At 42.3% G+C, this 21713-nt stretch overlaps 1 protein-coding gene across 4 annotated transcripts in view; it reads left to right on the forward strand.

Annotated features, from left to right (window-relative positions):
- The window catches only part of tm6sf2b (transmembrane 6 superfamily member 2b), a 29444-nt gene extending 8062 nt beyond the window's left edge, over nucleotides 1–21382 (forward strand). Inside the window, exons 1-11 of one of the 4 annotated variants that reach the window (XR_016496212.1) lie at nucleotides 4147–5109; nucleotides 5304–5441; nucleotides 7538–7641; nucleotides 16046–16143; nucleotides 16603–16706; nucleotides 17041–17123; nucleotides 17616–17740; nucleotides 17910–18065; nucleotides 18758–18850; nucleotides 20189–20308; nucleotides 21092–21382. Coding sequence is in view for 3 of the 4 variants with exons in the window: in XM_090235476.1 (XP_090091602.1) it covers nucleotides 5362–5441; nucleotides 7538–7641; nucleotides 16046–16143; nucleotides 16603–16706; nucleotides 17041–17123; nucleotides 17616–17740; nucleotides 17964–18065; nucleotides 18758–18850; nucleotides 20189–20308; nucleotides 21092–21334 (1152 nt within the window). In the remaining variant the exon portion in view is untranslated. Of the gene's footprint in view, nucleotides 1–4146; nucleotides 5110–5230; nucleotides 5442–7537; nucleotides 7642–16045; nucleotides 16144–16602; nucleotides 16707–17040; nucleotides 17124–17615; nucleotides 17741–17909; nucleotides 18066–18757; nucleotides 18851–20188; nucleotides 20309–21091 lie in introns of those variants that run through there. The other 3 variants (XM_021603715.3, XM_090235476.1, XM_090235475.1) reach the window with 3 other exon arrangements.
- Nucleotides 21383–21713: the final 331 nt, after the last annotated feature.

Genomic DNA, 21713 nt, shown 5'->3' on the forward strand with positions numbered 1-21713 from the left:
AGTGCCATTTGCCTTGAAGTGAGCATAGAAGTAGTTTAGCCCGTCTGGTAGGCTCGTGTCACTGGGCAGCTCTCGGCTGTGCTTCCCTTTCTAGTCTGTAATGGTTTGCAAGTCATGCCACATCCGACAAGCGTCAGAGCAGGTGTAGTACGATTCGATCTTAGTCCTGTATTGACGCTATGCCCTCCGATGGTTCATAGCGGGATTTCTTATAAGCTTCCGGGTTAGAGTCCCGCTCCTTGAAAGCGGCAGCTCTAGCCTTTAGCTCAGTGGGGATCAATAAGTGCATCGAGGGATGTATGTACGTACGTTCCCTGTGGGGACGACGTCCTCGGTGCACTTATTGATGAAGCCAATGACTTTAAAAAAATATGTATATATATTTTTTTCACCTTTATTTGAGAACAAGTTCTCATTTACAACTGCGACCTGGCCAAGATAAAGCAAAGCAGTGCGCCAAAAACTACAACACTGTGTTACATATGGGATAAACAAACGTTCAATCAACAACACAATAGAAAAATCTGTATACAGTGTGTGCAATTGTAGTAAGATTAGGGAGGTTAGGCAATAAATAGGCCATAGAGGTGAAATAATTACAATTTAGCAATTAAACACGGGAGTGATAGATGTGCAGATGATGAATGTGCAAGTAGAGATACTGGGGTATAAAGGAGCAAAAAAATAAATAACAATTTGGGGATGAGGTAGTTGGGTGGGCTATTTACAGATGGGCTGTGTACAGGTGCAATGATCGGTAAGCTTCTCTGACAGCTGATGCTTAAAGTTAGTGAGGGAGATATAAGACTCCAGCTTCAGTGAATTTTGCAATTTGTTTCAGTCATTGGCAGCAGAGAACTGGAAGGAAAGGCGGACAAAAGAGGAGTTGGCTTTGGGGATGACCCGTGAAATATACCTGATGGAGTGTGTGCTACAGGTGGGTGCTGCTATGGTGACCAGTGAGCTGAGATAAGGCGGGGCTTTACGTAGCAAAGACTTATAGATGACCTGGAGCCAGTGGATTTGGCAACGAATATGAAGCGAGGGCCAGCCAATGAGAGCATACAGGTCGCAGTGATGGGTAGTGTATGGGGCTTTGGTGACAAAACGGATGGTACTGTGGTAGACTGCATCCAATTTGCTGTGTAGAGTGTTGGAGGCTATTTTGTAAATGATATCGCCGAAGTCAAGGATCGGTAGGATAGTCAGTTTTACGAGAGTATGTTTGGCAGCATGATTTGTAGGGGTCCAGATTTTGCAGCTCTTTCAGAATATCAGCTATCTGTATTTGGGTGAAGGAGAAATGGGTGAGGCTTGGGCAAGTTGCTGTGGGGGGTGCAGAATTGTTGATCGGGGTAGGGGTAGCCAGGTGGAAAGCATGGCCAGCCGTAGAAAAATGCTTATTGAAATTCTCGATTATCGTAGATTTATCTGTGGTGACAGTGTTTCCTAGCCTCAGTGCAGTGGACAGCTGGGAGGAGGTGCTATTATTCTCCATGGACTTTACAGTGTCCAAAAACTTTTGGAGTTTGTGCTATAGGATACAAATTTCTGTTTGAAAAAGCTAGCCTTTGCTTTCCTAACTGCCTGTGTATATTGGTTCCTAACTTCCCTGAAAAGTTGCATATTGCGGGGTCTATTTGATGCTAATGCAATAAAGAGGTGTGTTTAGAGTGATGCGGCGTACTCCTCAATGCCATCAGAGGAATCCTGGAACATATTCCAGTCTGTGCTAGCATAACAATCCGGTAGCTTAGCCTCTGCTTCATCTGACCACTTTTTTATTGATCTAGTCAATGGTGCTTCCTGCTTGAATTTTTGCTTGTAAGAAGGAATCAGGAGGATAGAATTATGGTCAGAATTGCCGAATGGAGGGCGAGGGAGAGCTTTGTGTTATTTACAAAAATACATAGCCCGCCATCCCTTGTCTTACCAGACGCCACTTTTCTATTCTACAAGTACAGCGTATAACCAGCCAGCTGTATGTTGATAGTGTCGTCGTTCAGCCACCACTCCGTGAAGCATAAGATATTACAGTTTTGAATGTTATGTTGGTAGTTTAACCTTGTGCGTAGGTCATCTATTTTATTCTCCAAAGATTGCACATTTGCTAGCAGAATGGAAGGAAGTGGGGGTTTATTTGATCGCCTATGAATTCTCAGAAGGCAGCACTCCCTTTGGCCCCTTTTTCTCCGCCTCCTCACCTGGGACTGTTCCAGAGAAAGCAGTATATCATTCTCGTCGGGCTCGTCAGACTAGTTAAAGGGAAAAAAATATTCTGCCAGTCCGTGGTGAGTAATCACAGTCCTGATGTCCAAAAGTTATTTTCGGTCATAAGAGACGGTAGCGGCAACATTATGTACAAAATAAGAAATGAAGTTACAAAAAACGCAAATAAACGAACAAAAAAACTATCTGTTTTGGGGACACGTCTGCCTTCTTCTCCGGCGGCATTATTACATTTGTGGGAACAATACTGTTGGAAAAGCATTCCAGGGGATGTTGGTTGAGAGAATGCCATGAGTGTGCAAAGCTGTCATCAAGGCAAAGGCTAGCTACTCAAATATAATGTTTAAATATTTGTTTAAATATTTGTTAAACACTTTTTTGGTTACTATATGATTCCTTTTGTGTTATTTCATAGTTTTGATGTCTTCGCTATTTTTCAACAATGTAGAAAATGTAGAAAATAGTCAAAATAAAGAAAAACCCTTGAATGAGTAGGTGTGTCCAAACTTTTGTCGGGTACTGTATAAAACTACATCCATACTTCCATTCATTTTTTTTAACTGGTACCAGTTTACCTTCAGAGGCTCCAGTTAGCTAGTTTGTAGCTCAAACCATTCAGACGCTACATACGTTTTCGTAGATAGCTCTATTTTCACATATGTAGACACTAGTATGGTGCTGGAGATAATGAATATGAAGTTGGAAAGTGTTGGAATTGAGTACTAAGAAAAGTTCCAAACCTCCCTGCCAATAACAGATCGTTTTCAGTTTTCCCCTCCCCAGATCCCAGACAGTCCTAGCAAAATTCTTGCTTATGAAATTGCTCTTTGCTAAGAAGCTATTCTTGTTTATTTTTGACCATTTTCATTGAAAATGATCAAAGTAAGGTACTTAATTGCTACCCAGATATTATTTGTTACTGAGGTAAAAACAGCTGCATTGGACCTTTAATGCATCATGAATACAGAATTGGAAACCATAATTATCCCACAGTAATAATAACCATTGAGGTCATCTAATAAGCGTATTTCGGTGTGTATAGTTTCTTGATTGCTGTCATTTTGGCATCCATCCTTCCCTGCTGAGTTATTAAATGATGCAACTAGAAGAGGTTAAATTGTTTCCAGTAAACACAGCCACTGACTTCCAGCAGTCCCCTTTTCCAACAAACGGGGCATTATGAAGCACAGGGTGTGGTTCATTCGGACAAAAAGGGAAAGACAAGGTGGTGCTTTGCTTTGTCTGCACAGAAGTGTATCACCTCTTAGGTTTGTATTTGCCTCAGAAATTCAGCAATTCTAATAATGTGGCCCTGGAGTGGGACATAAAGGAGGTGCCAGTAAGTATTTTACAAACAAAACAAATTATCATCCCGAACTGATGACAAAAGAATGGAACAGGGGCATTTTGTGAATCAAATTTGATCTGGCTCACTTCTGGGAATGGTGTTGGAATAGTGTTTTTATAGATTAGCAATGCATGTCTCCATCTCAAGAGTGAATAGTTATTGAGTAGTTATAGAGACCTTTTTCCACGTTCAATGTTATTTCCTGAAGATCACAATCCAAATTTCATTGTTATGCTTTTGACTGCTCTGCCATAGAGAATGATAGAGGCCTCTACTGGCCAAAAGGCCTTATTAGCATGTGCAGCGCCATTGAGGGCTTCCACCATTTTAATGTAGTCAACTGGTTGGGACTTCCAATTTTATTCGCTGATCCCTCCTGATTCCTCCACAATTGTGAATTAGAAAATTAAATACTTCAAAATGGAGATTGCCTCAATGGCACTGTCCATGTTGTCACAGATGCTATTATGGCAAAGATACAAAGATGAGTCCTCTATCTATCTCTATGAGCTCTCCTCATTTCCGTGTAAATTTATTGTATGTGTTTATTTGCCTCTTCTTCTTCACAGCTGCCAAAGTTCCCTTGCTGCTGTGATTTCCTTATTACCATATTGGATTAGCTTGTTATTCGTCGTGCCCACACATTACCTGCCTTGCGTTATTTTAGCATTGCCCATAAACTTCTCTGAAAATTCCAGCTTGATGTATATATACTATAATTTTGAATTTGGCGCCCTCTGCTGGAAGAAACGCAAAAGGACATACAATGCCCAGTTAGGTATGTTAGGCAAGCAATTGGCACTGGCACAGTCAATCATTTATTTAACATATGCACATTCTTGTTACAAAAAACACATAATTTGGATGTGGTTTAATTATTTACTGCAGTGGGCTAAATCAGGGTCACACAGAGTGTTTCTTGGTAGTCATAAACAAATTTACTTTGAAACAAAAGTATACACCTTCACACACATGGTTATGGTCTTAATAAAAAAAAACTGTACCATGTCAGAAATAGAGTTGAAATGTAGAACATTGTGAGTTTGGATCTCAACATGAAACTTTATATACATCACAGAAGACTGAAATATAACAAAACAGTTTGACATAGAAACCTGCTTTTCTGAGTACATATTTTTTTGGGGGGGGGGGGATTAATTATGAAAAATAGATGGCGATTTGGTCATTCGACTGCAGGAAAGGATTTTAATGTGTTCATCTCAAATGAGTTCAAACTAAATAGAGAGTAGGCCTAATGTAGTAGACCTAGTACAATGTATAACCCATAAACCCACACATTTGCTTAACACACACGAATGTGACTTAACCACACATTGCTTAACACACATGAATGTGAGTTAAGAGGCACGTGAATTACCCCATCTAATGCGATTTATATAAATCTCTGACGAACCCGAATTGCATAACTTGCCCCAAAAGCTCCTAGTTCATTATTTCCCTGTAAATATGCTGTGTCTGCCCGAGGCCAACCATCATTTCAACAATCCACAGGCCAAAACAGTGGCCAGACGGTAAGAATTAATTGATAACATTTGTATTGAGATTTTGTCTATTTTGTGAAAACTTTTAAAAGTATTGCGTGGATATGTCTTTGGCAAGTGGTTCAATTTTTCATGTGATTTTTCTCAAGACACAGGTAGTTATTAGGTCATAGCAGATAATTGGTCAAATGGCAGTTGTATTCCACTTTTGTTTTTCTTTACAGTGGTCGGTGCTAGTGATTCTCCAGGGACCCTTTGGCTGTTTCCTCTGCAGTTGAAGAGATGGAGAGATTAGTTTTCTTGTTTTCTCTGACTGCCCTTGTTGTCCTTCACTGCATGAACACCACTCCAGAGTTCCAAGAGTAAGTCAATGATGTCATGTCCTATTGTCTACCTATAGAATTGGGTTCCTTTAAATGTGTTCACACAGTTATACAAATATTTTTTTGGTTAGGCTGGTAGACTTCAATTAATCAATAGCTTTAAACGTTGTTTTGGTTCATTTATGAACAAATGAGATTTGAATCAAAGGTCAGTCTTGCCAAATGTGTTTTGGAACCTAAATAAAAATGTTATATTAAGTCAAATCATATTTTGCAAGTTGTAGTGTATGTGGAACAATGACATAATATTTTGCCGTCTAGGCCAGTAGAGTCTTTAGATGATTGAGAAGTAATACATTTGAATTTAGGCTTCATATTCAAAGATCCAGTTGAGTGGTGCAAGTATGCTCAATACTCTTTGTTACCGCTTGAGGGCACTAGCAGCTCATATGAATAGGCCCCACTGACATTGTTGAGTTTTACGCATAGATTTCTGACCCATAAATCCTTGACAAATCTTTAGTCATGTGGAAACAAGTAATACACTGGCATGTGTAAAACCCATGTAATGATTACATTCACATTATATGGTGATGGGTGAAAAATAATTAGTTAAAGGGGAAGTCAAAAAAGGCTTGTGAAATCAGATAGAACATGTCTTTGACATCTGAAACAATGACTGTCTCTAACCTCTCTGGATGATAAAACATCTATTTTTCTATTTTCTACATTTTGTCAATCCCCAGTCTACCTGTGTTGTCAGACAATTGGGTTAAGATATGCTCTCTCCAGTGTTTAGTTAAGCAGGCTGCCACAGCAGGCCTAATTACATTAAAGTTCCAGAAGGATAGGGGTGACTGTCTGCATCACTCCTCCCGAGCAATTCTTCCATTCCTTAGCGGACATTTCTCATTTCAAGCAGACTGCCATACTCCTCCGTAGCGGATATCCCTAGAACTCGTTCAATGTGGACTTTGGCAATCAATAGGCCTACATGCCGCGAGAGGAGTTTGATAAATTGCTGCTGACATGTGTTCTTCCACTTTGCAAACAAACAGTATTGTGTGCATAAATCTTCCAGCGCTGGTGCATTCAGATGCAGCCAGGAAGCTTCCCTTTGACTTCACAGCATTTGTTTGGCTTCTGTGTACACATTGTACATTTGAGATGGAAGTCATTTTGTTTACATGGAGATGCCCCATAGCACATTAATCTTTTCTGAACACAGTACCTGTTAACTCTGACTGCCAATCATGGTGATGAGTGGTGATCTCACATGCCCCATCGTTTTGGCCTCCTACAGCTAAAGACCATGATTGATTGAGTCATTGTGGTGATGACCTCTGTTGTTGCTGGGAAACCATTGGAGATCTACATGAAACATGCTTCTTGTACTAGTGATCTGCCATCCCATGGCGTTATGGATCAGCAAGTCAAAGTAGCTCTGTTGAAACAAGACCCAGAGGCTGAAGCATCAAAGCAGGCTTTAGCAGTTGACCTCACAGCTTGGGTCAACACAACAGTTGAAATAGACCTGGTGATGTGGGCTACTAATGGATGGAGATCAAACCAGCAAGCCAGCCGTTTGTCCTCACTGAATGCTGCAAACTTTGACACTATCAGTCCAATGCGGCCCCATGTAGCAGTTGACATTAGCACATATTCTCTAATTCTCACAGGCAGCTAGCATCCCGCTGTTCTCCTATCTCCAAGGCTTTAGCGTGATTAGAACCCAAACAGAGCGTGCAGCAATTCCCCCAGTCTCCAGGCCCTCGCTAGAGCAGCAGCAGTCCCGTCTGCCTAGCCCACCTTCCCTCCGTGAGCCCCATATGTCTGTCTGTCTGTGTGTATCCTCTATCTATCATGTGGTCTCCCATCTCTGCATCATTTCGCCTGGTGCTCTGAGTGTTGGCATAATTATCGCTCCCTCTGTCTGCCCATTCATCACTGCTCACTAATTTAGCACTGCAGAGCAGACTCACCAACTAATTAGAAAAGAGAATGAGGCAGAACAGCGGAGGGAGATTGCTCTTTAAAAAGTATAGTGCAGGTAAGTTAAGACTTTGCACTATGAATTTGAAAAATATCATGATTTGTCCGCTAGCTAACATTGTGTTGTTATTTCTTACCTGCAGGCCTGTTGTGATACTGCAGATTGGTATTGCAGTGTTGGTGGTGGTGTGGTTCTTCTACTTCCTTATCACCCGACGCAGCCCTCCCAAAGACACCCTTTTCTATGGTATGGTATTAATCATTCTTTCAAGATGACGATGATGATGATGATGATGGCAGATCAAAGGGAAATTAACTGTTTTATTTGGGTGAAAACTAGTTTAACATTGATGATTTTATTTCCTTAACAAAGCACCAATACCTTTAAACAGATCCCCTCTGTGTTACATAGTTAAGAAAGAGCATGAATGACCACTACATACATAAGGCCAACCCCAGTGAACAGACTTCCAGAACCTTCTTATCGTCATGAATTGTTTTCATTGTTTCATTCATTTATACACAAAGCTGCTTATACTGATCAGGATCAGCGTAAAGCTGAAACCCAGACTGACAGACTTGTTAGGCTTGTTCTTACAACACCACAGTAGTAGGAGAGCTGGAAAGACCTGGAACATGAGCCTAAGGGCATGTGAAGTCACATGCCGTGCACACACACAGTATATAGCTTACTACTTACCGAACTTACTGATCGTGGATGACTGTCCCATGTGGGATGCAGGGGAGTAATGTTGAAGCATCATTACCAAATAAGAAGACAAAAACACACACACACACACACACACACACACACACACACACACACACACACACACACACACACACACAGGGTAGCCTAGTGGGCGGCAGGGTAGCCTAGTGGTTAGAGCTTTGTAACTAGTAACCGGAAGGTTGCAAGTTCAAACCCCCGAGCTGACAAGGTACAAATCTGTCATTCTGCCCCTGAGCAGACAGTTAACCCACTGTTCCTAGGCCGTCATTGAAAATAAGAATTTGTTCTTAACGGACTTAAATAAAAAATACATACATACATACATAGCAGAAAACACCAGTGACTCGGTCTCTATAAAAAAGTGGTCAGTTGAAGCAGATGCTAAACTACAGGACTGTTTTGCTAGCACAGACTATGTTCCGGGATTCTTCCGATGGCATTGAGGAGTACACCACATCAGTCACTGGCTTTATCAATAAGTGCATCGAGGACATTGTCCCCTTAGTGACTGTACGTACATACCCCAACCAGAAGCCATGGATTACAGGCAACATTCGCACTGAGTAGAGCTGCCGCTTTCAAGGTGCGGGACTCTAACCCAGAAGCTTATAAGAAATCCTGCTATGCCCTCCGACAAACCATCAAACAGGCAAATCGTCAATACAGGACTAAGATCAAATCGTACTACACCGGCGCAGACTGTCGTCGAATGTGGCAGGGCTTGTAAGCTATTCCAGACTACAAAGGGAAGCACAGCCGAGAGCTGCCCAGTGACACGAGCCTACCAGACGAGCTAAATTACTTCTATGCTCGCTTCGAGGCAAGTCACACTGAAACATAAATGAGAGCACCAACTGTTCCGGATGACTGTGTGATTATGCTCTCTGCAGCCGATGTAAGTAAGACCTTTAAACATGTCAACATTCACAAGGCCGCTGGGCCCGACGGATTACCAGGACGTGTACTCCGAGCATGCGCTGACCAACTGGCAAGGGTCTTCACTGACATTTTCAACCTCTCCCTGTCGGAGTCTGTAATACCAACATGTTTCAAGTAGACCACCATAACACTAAGGTAACCTGCCTAAATAACTACCGACCTGTAGCACTCACGTCTGTAGCCATGAAAGGCTGGTCATGGCTCACATTAACACCATTATCCAAGAAACCCTAGACCAGTGGTCAACAACCTTTTCTGATTCAAGATCACTTTCTGAGTCAAAATGTATGCCGAGATATACCATTCTGATTTTTTTTTTATTAACATGACTTAAAAAATGTCATGCAACATTAACCAATTAAAAACAGTACTGTAGCAATGAAGTTTGTGTAGTAAGCTATAGGCCCAATACATTATCACCGCATACTGGCTTTGAGTGAATTTACCTGCATTGTTGTTCAGACCATTTAAAAAAATACATATTTCAAAATTTGAGGTATATTATATTTGTATTTATTATGGTTCCCCATTAACTGCTGCCAAAGCAGCAGCTACTCTTCCTGGGGTCTGGCAAAATTAAGGCAGTTTATACAATTTTAAAACATTACAATACATTCACAGATTTCACAACACACTGTATGATCACAGTTGAGTGAGAATACATTTAAATCATTAGCTATTTATTTTACTTGGCTGATGGTGCCTGCATCTGATGGTCAGTCTCGGAGGGAGAGAAGCAGACTGAGGGTCCGTCTCTCAACATTCCTCCACTGACACTGACCAAAAAAGGACACCATCTTCCAGCTGATGGCAAAACTCGAGTCGCAGCGCATTATGTCTGCCTCGTGCACAAATTCATGTTACTCTTATGAACAGAGAATGTGAAATATTCCTTGATATTAAAAATGACCCAAGCCGCTAATAATAACAACGCAAGCCTATAGATACATTTTCCTACTCATTCATTACTGCTGCGCTGCTTGTTGTAGCGCTGAGTGGAAATAGGAAGAACGCGCATTTTATGGTTTATAGAAGTGTTGACAGTGCTGAGTAAGAACTTAAACATGAACTCACTCACAAAAACAGCAGCTCTTTGCTATATTTGTTGACAGTCTCTCTCTAGTCATGGTTTTAAACGTTTTGAAATCTCAATATACATTTTGCCGCAGCTTTCTTTCATGCCTGCTACGTTACTGCAGACTCCGTAATCTGAGCAATCTGATTGGCCAGTAGTAGCATAGTGCACTTGATTTCCTCTCCAGGCCCACCGGGAAGGCAGAGTTTGTACCTTCAGACACATTAAATGGCAACAGTTTGCCTGGGCAGCTGAATTGGCTGCACCTAACACCAACAGCCCGAGACTAATTTAAAAAATAGAAACACAAGGTGTTATCGTTGTGTTTTTTTACAGAAATGTTTGGTGATCGACTAGAAATGCCTTGGAGATCGACAAGTCGATTGCGACCGACCGGTTGGTGACCACTGCCCTAGACCCACTCCAATTTGCATTCTGCACCAACAGATCCACAGATGATGCAGTCTCTATTGCACACCAAACTGCTCTTTCCCACCTGGACAAAAGGAACACCTATGTGAGAATGCTATTAATTGACTACAGCTCAGCGTTCAACACCATAGTGCCCTCAAAGCTCATCACAAAGCTAAGGACCCTAGGACTCAACAGTTCCCTCTGCAATTGGATCCAAGACTTCCCGATGGGCCGCCCCCAGGTGGTAAGGGTAGGTAACAACACATCCGCCACGCTGATCCTCAATACAGGGGGCCCCTCAGGGGTGTATGCTCAGTCCCCTCCTGTACTCCCTGTTCACTCATGACTGCACGGCCAGGGACGACTCCAACACCATCTTTAAGTTTGCTGATGACAGCCTATAGGGAGAAGGTCAGAGACCTGACCATGTGGTGCAAGGACAACAACCTCTCCCTCAACGTGATCAAGACAAAGGAGATGATTGTGGACTACAGGAAAAAGAGGACCGAGCACGCACCCATTCTCATTGACAGGGCTGTAGTGGAGCAGGTTGAGAGCTTCAAGTTCCTTGGCGTCCATATCAACAACAACCTAACATGGCCCAAGCACACAAAGACAGTCGTGAAGAGGGCACGACAAAACCTATTCCCCCTCAGAAGACTGAAAAGATTTGGCATGGGTCCTGAGATCCTCAAAATATTTTTTACAGCTGCACCATTGAGAGCATCCTGACGGGTTGCATCACTGCCTGGTATGGCAACTCTCGGCCTCCGACCGCAAGGCACTACAGAGGGTAGTGCGTACGGTCCAGTACATCACTGGGCCAAGCTTCCTGCCATCCAGGACCTCTATACCAGGCGGTGTCAGAGGAAGGCCCTAAAAATCATCAAAGATTCCAGCCACTCTAGTCATAGACTGTTTTCTTTGCTACTGCACGGCAAGAGGTACCGGAGCACCATGTCTAGGTCCAAGAGGCTTCTAAACAGCTTCTACTATTTGCACTGCTGCAACTCTCTGTTATTATCTATGCATAGCCACTTTAACAGCCCTACCTGCATGTACACAATTGTCTCAATACCTCGACACCGGTGCCCCCGCACATTGACACATTGACTCTGTACCGGTACCCCCTGTATATAGCCCCGCTATTGTTATTTACTGCTGCTCTTTAATTGTTTGTTTTTCTTATCTCTTACTTTTTTGACTTTTTAATTTTTGGGGTATTTTCTTAACTGCATCGTTAGTTAAGGGCTTGCAAGTAAGCATTTCACTGTAAGGTCTACTACACCTGTTGTATTCAGCGCATGTGACAAATCAAATTTGATTTGACTTGCGATTGATACATTGGCTTCCAGGCTGGCATTATAAGGGATGTCATGTCAGTCACCTATATCCTGCAATAGGTTAATTCCTAACCACCTGTTACCAGAGGGCACCCTGCTGGCCACGTTTGATGTGGAGAGCTTGTACCCTAACATCCCACACACTGGAGGCTTGCAGGCTTCCTTCAGCAGAGAGACTCTACCCTTGCTCCATCCAATGATTGCATCTTACAACTTACTGAACTGGTATTATCCAATAACTACTTCGTCTTTGAGTCAGACTTTTTCCTTCAAATTCGAGGGGTGTAGCCACGGACTCCCCCTTTCCCCCCAACTATGCAAACCTGTATGTGGGACAATTTGAGGAAGCACTCCTTTACAAAACAGAGACACACCCCTTACTTTCTAAAATCCTCCTATGGAAGACATACATAGATGATGTCTTTGTGCTCTGGGAAGGAAGTCATTTGGAACTAAATTAATTCCAAACTCTGCTAAACGAGAGCTCTGAATACCTCAAATTCACCATGCAGACTGATGAGAGAAGAATAAACTACCTGGACGTATGGATCATCAAAGAGAATGATGCATTACACACAGACTTATACACAAAGCCGCCCACAGATCGCAATATCTTGCTATCCCACAAGAATGGTCTGCCATATAGCCAGCTAAGCAGGGTTAAACGAATCTGTGGCCACCAGACAGATTTTGACAGCAATGCTAAAAGAATGACAGATCAATTCAAAATGAGAAGCTACAAGGACAAATCTCTTGATGCTGCAATGATGAAAATATCTCATAAACCAAGAGAGGAATTACTAAAAACTCAACCAAAGAAGAAAAACAACGCAACCATCTTTTGCACTAAGTACTACTAAGTACACCAAGGGTTTGGAGAGAAAATGAAAGCAATCCTGAAAAAGCACTGGCATATTCTGCAGTCAGACAAAAAAATTGCACACCTCTTCAAGGAAACCCCACTGGTGGTCTATAAGTGTGGTCGCAATATTGGAGATAGCTCGGTGAGATCTGACCTGCCCCCTGAGCCCACTCAGACACTCTAGACACCCATTCCAAATGAGAACTACAAATGTGGCTCATGTGCACAGTGCAATAGCACTATAAAAACATCCTTCTTCAGACACCCACAAACAGATCGAAAAATCCCTGTTAGGGGTATCATCTCATGCAAGACCAAGGGAGTCATCTCTCTCACCACCTGTTCATGTGGAAAAGCTTACGTAGGACAAACGAAAGACAATTAAAACAAAGCATAGCTGAACACCGCAGCTCAATTAGGTGTAAGAACATTGACTATCCAGTAGCAGCTCACTTTGTTGAAGCTAACCATTCAATCTCCTCCCTCAAATACACAGGCATTGAGCATGTTGCTCTACCAAGGAGAGGAGGTAACATTGAGATCCTGCTACTACAAAGGGATGCTTACTGAATATCCTTCTAAGAATGTTGACCCCTAGTGGTCTGAATATTGACTTTGATCTTTGATCTCAGGCCCTTCTTATGAACAATTCTTTGTTTTATGAACAAGTCTTAAAAATTGCTATATTCTTTCTACAGCTTATTAGTGTACACCTAATATGTTCCCCCTGTTGATGATGCTTACTAGGCATTATGGTTGAACCAAAATATTACATGGAACAAATATGAAATTAAATACAAAACACTTAAATATGTGAAATTGAATTAAACAATAATATATGTTGATGCTAATATTATGTACAATATTCAAATATGTTTCCATATGATAACAATAGCCTAATATATTCAATATGCCATACACTATTGTTCTTTTTTATTTTATTTATTTTTACATATAAACAAATTCATTCTAATTAACTTAATCATCATGACACACACCTCACTATTGTCATTGGTTACACTAATTGCACTGTTTGTCTACGTAATCTGGTTCAAGTATTCATGACATTACCCTGCAGAAGGCACAGTGATACCGAAACATTGGTAAATACCCAATAAATGACTGGGCGACTCTCTTTATTTTTGATAGTTAATAGTCCCCTATATCCTGCCATAGGCTTACACACAGGTGGTTAGGAATGAGCCTATCTCCCAGATGCCCTGTGGCCATGCCATAACGTTGCGCCTCATCAGGTGATTCTGAGGAAGGAGAAACAGCCCAGAGCTGAGAATGGTTTCCTGCTGTGATAGAGAAGGATAATCCTCCTATCTTACCTGTTAGACAGCTTAGATAAACCAGACCCTCCAGAGGATTAGAAGGCCACAGGTACCTGGAGAGAGACAGAGTGTGTGTCTCTATCGGTGTGTTTATCAGGAGACAGCAGCAGCAACGTCAGGGAGATAGTGAGGGATGCAGGACGGCTGTCTGAGCCGTTACACACAGGTGCCGTTACAAGGACATTTGATGATGTACGGGACAGCCAAGCCTTGTATTAAAGCTAATACATGGATTGGGCACCCTATTCCATTTCAAGGAAACATGAGTTCACAGAACTCTATACACACTGGGTATCAAATATTTACCACATTGGATTTCTTCAGATTTTTTAAAATGTTTGATTTTTTAATGTCAAGATTAATGAAAAATAAAACCTTAATATACTTTGATTAGATAAGTATTAATCTCCCTGAGTCAATACATGTTAGAATCACCTTTGGCAGCGATTACAGCTGTGAGTCTTTCTGGGTAAGTCTCTAAGTGCAGTATTTGTCCATTATTAATTTCAAAATTGTTCAAGCTCTGTTGAGGTGTTGTTAACCGTAGCTAAACCGCAATTATCAAGTCTTGCCATAGATTTTCAAGCAGATTTAAGTCAAAACTGTAACTTGGCCACTCAGGAACATTCACTGTCTTCTTGGTAAGCAACTCCACTGTAGATTTGGCATTGCGTTGAAGGTTATTGTCCTGCTGAAAGGTGAATTCCTCTCCCAGTGTCTGGTGTAAAGCCGACTGAAGCAGGTTTTCCTTTAGGATTTTGCCTGTGCTTAGCTCTATCCTGTTTATTTTTATCCTGGAAAAGCTCCCCAGTCTTTCCTGATGTCAAGCATACCTTGAGGACATTATTACTGATTAATGTGTTTGTTTTTTGTGATCGTGGTTTTCATATTTTTATTTTGATGTGTGTATTTTCTGTCATTTCTGTAAATCAGGGCTTATTTGGAAAAGAGACCTTGGTGTCAGTATGACTTCCTGATGAAATAAAGGTTAAATAAAATATTCATACCATGATGCAGCCACCAACATGCTTCGTCATTTCAACGTCTATTTTTGGTTTACGTTTGGTTGTCATATAACGTGAATTCAATGTGAAATCAACAAAAAGAATGGTAGTACTACTGGCTGACTGGGCAGTTCCTAAAGAGTGTGGATATTGAGGTGGAGAACCAATATGTCTATTGGCTTCACATTACCAACCACTTGAACTGGGCTTCTGTCCTTGCCTATCTCCAGTCCTCTTGATCCCCTGCCGCTCATTATGTGTTTCCCAGACCCATATGGGGTTCCAGCCAGGCTCTGACTTGGAGAGATGAGAAGTGCCCTCTCAGCGCCGCTCTGCTCTTAACCCGAGGAAAACTCAACCCACAGCTTCCAATATAAATCTCCCCTCACCCAGCCTACAGCTATAGCAGTATCACCCTCTATAGCCCAGGAAATCAATAACTGGTTGGTTGGAGGGAAATATTTTAAACACAGAAAAATCCAGTCTTGTTCAATGCATCTTTATAGGCAGTAATAGGGTGCTGACAGTTTTATAAAGAGTTTCAAAGAGGCAGACAAAGCATATTGGGTAATAAAGATCGGAGGAAAGAGATTTCTCTTTATCATAATGAGAATAATGAGAATTGTTCTTACAGCAGAGCTGCTTGAAATCTAACTGCTACAGGTTTCTACTGAGCTGAATTCTGCAACGAATTGAATGAGGGCCTTTCTGACAGAGCTGAAAAACGCTCAGAAATATAATCGGTGTATGCTAATCGCACCAAAGAGAGTTGAGCAGAACAACAGCCACACATTAATCCAAGTTATTTTCTGTTGTGTAATTGAGGCACTTGAAATAACCCCTGTGACGTGTATTCTATAGTACTGCATTGCCTCCTGCTTATTATTGTCCACTTTCACAATATCCGTCTGCCACAGTACTGAATGTTTGCATTGTCTTTACAGTGTTTGCTGAGTTTTCCTTCACTTGTGTCATTGACCTTGTGAGTGCTATGGAACATGATGGTTTTATTTCCGGGTTTATGGAATTCTACCAGAAAACGGTTAGTCTCTAGATTCTCCATCTCATGACTTAACATCATGCTAGGTCAAATGGAACACTAGTCACTTTAATAATGCCACAATAAGAATGTTTACATATCTCACATTACTTATCTCACATGTATATACTGTATACTGTATACTACACTATCTATTCTATACTATCTATTGCTCTGTCATTGCTCATCCATATATTTTATATTTATATATTCTTATCCCATTCTTTTACTAGATTGTGTTTATTAGGTTTTGTTGTGGAATTGTTAGATATAACCTGTTAGAGACTGCTGCACTGTCAGATCTAGAAGCACAAAGCATTTCGCTACACTCGCAATAGCATCTGCTAACCATGTGTATGTGACCAATAAAATTTGATTGGCTAATAATATATATTTTTTAGCTTTAGAATCTGTCTGTTGTTTCAACAGTTTTAGGTTAACGGTTGTGTTTGTGTGTTGCAGGGAGAGCCCTATCTGGGTACAGCCTATGCCATCATGATGTGCTACTGGGATGGAATAGTGCATTTCATCATGTACCTCATGATGATACAGCGCTTATGGAACAGGTGTGTGTTGTTCGCTGTGTCACCTTGGTCTTGTAATGATGATCTACACACCACACATATACTAGGATTCTGAAACACTCCATTCATACCTGGACCAATAACTGGACCAATGAAGCAAGAATTGTATTGCATTGTACCTCCCCTTCACCAGGAGAGCCGAGACTTACCTCAGAAACGGCCCCAAGCAAGATCTTAGTGTGACCACATTTACGTCCACACATCATCTCATCGTCTCACTGCTGGGTCATTGATTTGAAGCTTTGTAAAACATGGTGTCACTAGTTTTCAGTGATGGGAGCAAACATCTATTGACCATTTTCTTTCCGTCTCTCAGCAAGTCTTACCGCACCCTGGGTCTCTTCTGGGCTGGATCGTTGTTTGCCAACATGAGTGTCTTTGTGACAGGAATTGTTGTAGGTGAGTCTCTCCTTCCCCCCTCTCCTGTAACCCACAATGGCAGAGTTAATCAACGGTACATCTGTACAGCCTTGTAGAATCAGTGTCATAGTGTAGGTTGCCAACGTAACACATGTGCTTCCCTTTAGAATTTACAGAACAAAGCTAAACTAGGCTCAAAGCATCTGTTCTTTGAGTTTCAAACAGCATAGGGAGGTATTAGAGGATCAAACTAAACTGTGGCTGTGTTCACATCATTTTGTATTTTAGTTGTGTATTCGTTCAATGATGCCCTAATGAGGATTTTTTTAGAATATCATTGGAGTTAATTACAAGGTGTGTATAAATAGAAAAGAGGCTGAACGTTATGGTAATGTGGTCTCACCTATCTTTCATGGAAATGTGTCAACTTTAACAAGGTTAAAAGTAGACTGCTCTACTCTACTTCAGATGTACCCAGTTCCTCCTCCTAGTTCTAGCGGATGAAATGCTCTCTGTTTCCCTCTCTGGCAGGTAAATTTGGATCAGATATCCGTCCCGCCTTCTGGCTCAACATGCCCTTCCTAATGCTTCCAATATGGGGTGCAATCAAGCTGTTCAACCAGCCCAAGAATGGGCCAACCCTCGGTGGATACAGGGTATGATGGAGCAGGGCACAGCTGATTGGCCTGGTGGAATGCGTAGGGCCAGGAGTTTTCCCTGACCGTGTGACTTGACCAGACAAACTAGGACACAAAAATAGAGCCTTAGTTATGATATATTACAACAAGATCCTTGCTGAAGTGTGTATTTATTACTATGTTATAGTGCATCTGAACTGTCTAAAGAAGCTTCTCCTCCCCTGGTGTTGGTGTCTCCTAGGCCCACTATGATCAGAGTTTTAATCTCATCTGGCGCCCTACAGACCTTCTCCTGGTGCTGCTGCTACTGGGGGCCATGGCCTTCACTCTCTTCAGGGGCTTGGTGAGCCAGCAGGGCCTGAATACACACTTAGAAATAAACACTAAAAAATATTGAAAATAAAATAAAAATACCTTATTATATTAGGATTGGTCCAGCCCACCAATGTTAGCACAGCCAAAAGAGTCAATGCATATTGAGTTGATTCCCTCATGCTAGATGTCTTTGTACAGCAGTCAAGGATTTGTTTATGATGCATAGATTATGTGCAACACCTGCTGCGCTGATTCAATCATGTGATATGGGTGGTCTCATCTGACACTTCCCTGGCAATTAGAACATTCAAGATGGTCTGATTTGTGGAAATATGCACATACTTATTTAACTTGCATAGTTTTTTTACTATGATTTTCATCCAGTACCTCCGCGATGCGTTGTACCTAAGAACAGCCCTTAGCCGTGGTATATTATACCACACCTCCTTGTGCCTTATTGCTTAAATAAACCATGTCTGGTCCATGGGGAATGTGAAAGGGAACAAGTAGATACTTGATGAAAATCATAGTAAAAACACATGTTTTGTATTACCCGGGGTATACGGTCTGATATAACACGGCTGTCAGCCAATCAGCATTTAGGGCTCGAACCACCCAGTTTATAAATTACAATAACTGATCCTACAGACAAGTAGTTTATACAGTGCTCTTGTCAAGATGATGATCATGTTGTAACCTTCCTCCTATGTGTGCATTCAGGTAGCTCTTGACTCCCCTCTAGAGGCCTGTACCATCTACCTCCGCCAGTACGAGCCCTATCTGAAGGACCCGGTGGGCTACCCCAAGGTTATGGTGGGTACTTTAAGAGACAGAGCATGCCTCTCTGCAGTGCCAGTGGCATTCTTTAATAGTCTCTTGTTTTAAATAACAACTCCATTCAGAAATAACAACTCCATTCAGAAATCACTTGGAGCTGCCTTGAAGCCTGCCCTATCTCTCTCCTCTCTAGCTGTGTATCTCACAGAAGAGATCACAGAGCCATTTTTCATCATTATGCCACAATGAGAGGGGTGAGAGGCCAGGCTGGTTCATTCTCTCTCATTTGTTAGGCAAGAGAATGTGGTTGTGTCTGGTCTGGTCTCAACGCCTGAGCTTTCTCCGTCTGCTGGGGGATGTTTATTTGGTTTTGTTAGGGTTCTTAGCCGAGTCAATAGGTTATCCAAAGACCTTGTTGTGGCTCCAGTCCAGGCACAATGGCGAAGCATCGATCAGGCAGGGAACTGCATGCTGAGAACTTGATAAGATAATCCTCCTTCCCCTAAGCCCCCCCATCAGCAACACACCGGGTGGGAGGTGTGTGTGTGTGTGTGTGTGTGTGTGTGTGTGTGTGTGTGTGTGTGTGTGTGTGTGTGTGTGTGTGTGTGTGTGTGTGTGTGTGTGTGTGTGTGTGTGTGTGTGTGTGTGTGTGTGCGCGCGCAAGTGTGTGTGTGCGCATGTGCTTACATGTTGGTGTGCTCAAGCTATCATGTGTGTTTAAATCCCTGTGTGTGTCAAAGCATGTGTGTGTCAATACGGGTGTGTGTGTTGAGTGTGTGGAGTTGGGGTGTTGCGCTGATCTTACACTGACCTTTTTAATCATTGATGGTGATAAACCACGGCATACAGATGACCGGGGCGAGGAAAACAAAGACACTCCTCCAAGGACTGAAGGGCAACGTGTGATTGGTTCTCAGCCTCTGGGCTCAATTCATTAGGATTCATCAGCACCACAGCGCCAGAACAAAAGCCACTGTTCAAAGGCATAATTTGATGCCATTACTTTAACAGCTACCTGACTTTCATGCTCCAAATATTCTGCAAGTGCTTGTGAGTGTCGATGTAATGACCTCTGTATCTGGACAATACAATTTGGACCTGAGTGTGCGGTGTGAAAGCACTTCAAATGTGTGTGTTTGTGTACGTGCATGCGTGAGAGTGTGTTGTCTATGCAGCCAGCACGCAGCAGCGTTCTCTGTATTCTGTGCGAGTACTTGGACTGCTGTAATGTGTTAGCGCCCTAGAGAGGATGAAGATCTACTGTATTAATTGACCATTGGAGTGTCAGCGTTGTGTGTTAGGGCGGGTCGGCTGAAGTCACCACTGTGATGTAATCCTTTGATGTTATACCTGTTGTACATCTACATTTTTTAGATGTTGCACTTCCTGTTCTACATGCTGCCTATGCTGGGTGCCTTCATCTACGGACTCGTAGTGCCTGGCTGCACCTGGATGCCCGACTGGACTGTATTTGTTGCTGGAGGCGTCGCCCAGGTAGATATGGGGGGGATATATTTATGTTATTATTTGTTAATAGCATAGACTACAGCTCCCAGAATGTAATGTTCTCTATGTACAGAGCTTCTACATACTGCTATTACAAGTCATACTAGTGATAACTTGAACAGATGAAGAGGTGGAATCACTTTGCAGTGACTGGGGCCTTGAAAGTTCAAAATGTAAACATTACGCTTGGAGTCAGTGACAGTATAGCTCCCAGTACTACTTCTCATTGAAATATTTGATTATAGCCAACCTTAATAAGACCTCTTCATGGAGTCCGTGTTCACAATAATAACCAATCAGCCCCATCCTGCAGAGGCCTGCTTCCTGTAATCAAGTTCCTTCCCGTACAGGACTAATGGAGGCAAACATCAAACAAGAGACAGTGATCAAAGGCCAGTCCTGTATAGACTTGTCTGCAGCCCCTAGTATCCCTCCCAACACAGGGGAATGCCTGCCTCCGCGATTCAGCTATTCTAATAAAAATAATCCTGTAAAACGGAGCTTGGCTAGCTGCATCTTCTCTCTGAGGTCGGCTGTTATACTGCACATCGCTGGCTGTAGATACTAATGACTGTTGCAGAGGCTCAAAGTGAAGCAACATATTAGGTTTAAAACTATTCAGTCAAGGCCTTTGTGGGGGGAAGAACAACTACCGGTAACCCTAAAAACGTGAAAATCTAATTACTGGTCAGCTGTGAATATACTGTACAAGTTGCCCTCCTGTTTGGAATAACCCTAAACTTGACCTACTCCTTCCTCTCTCCTCCACAGTGTCAGTGGGCCCACATTGGGGCATCCCTCCACCCACGTACAGTGGCCCCATTCCGGATCCCAGACGAGGCTTTCCTGGCTGTCCTGGCAGCCAACCTGCTGTACGCTGTGATCCCCTCACTCATCGCCATGCGCTGCACCAGTAACACCAACTTCTTCTTGACCGTCACTAAACTTCCTGGGATGGAGGGGATGCCCTGGGTTCCTGATGCTGACACCCTAGTCGAGAAGAAACACAATTAAAGTTTACATACTAATAAAGTTACCAATAAAGATATGCAAATAAGTGTACAGAATTGACTTATAATCTATGCATTTGTTTCTGTATTAGTTTCTGTAACAAGTCCCATAGGGATGCAGAGAAGCAAGTAAGTGTATCACACAAGACATCATGTTCTCTTAGACCGGGACCCTCCATTGAACTACACTGCAGAGTCAGAGTGAGACACAGACTCCACTTTCCCCACAGCCTTTAGTTCAGGGCTCTCCCAACACTCTTCCTGGAGAGCTTCGACCCTAATCAAGCACATCAATTAGCTGGTTGATAAGCCGAATCAGGTTATTTTACAACTGGGGTGGGAGCAAAAACCTACAGGAGGGTAATTGTCCATGAACAGGGTTG

This window comes from Oncorhynchus mykiss, chromosome 5 (genome assembly GCF_057628025.1).
Source record: "Oncorhynchus mykiss isolate SJ-2025 chromosome 5, ASM5762802v1, whole genome shotgun sequence".
Taxonomy (NCBI): domain Eukaryota; kingdom Metazoa; phylum Chordata; class Actinopteri; order Salmoniformes; family Salmonidae; genus Oncorhynchus; species Oncorhynchus mykiss.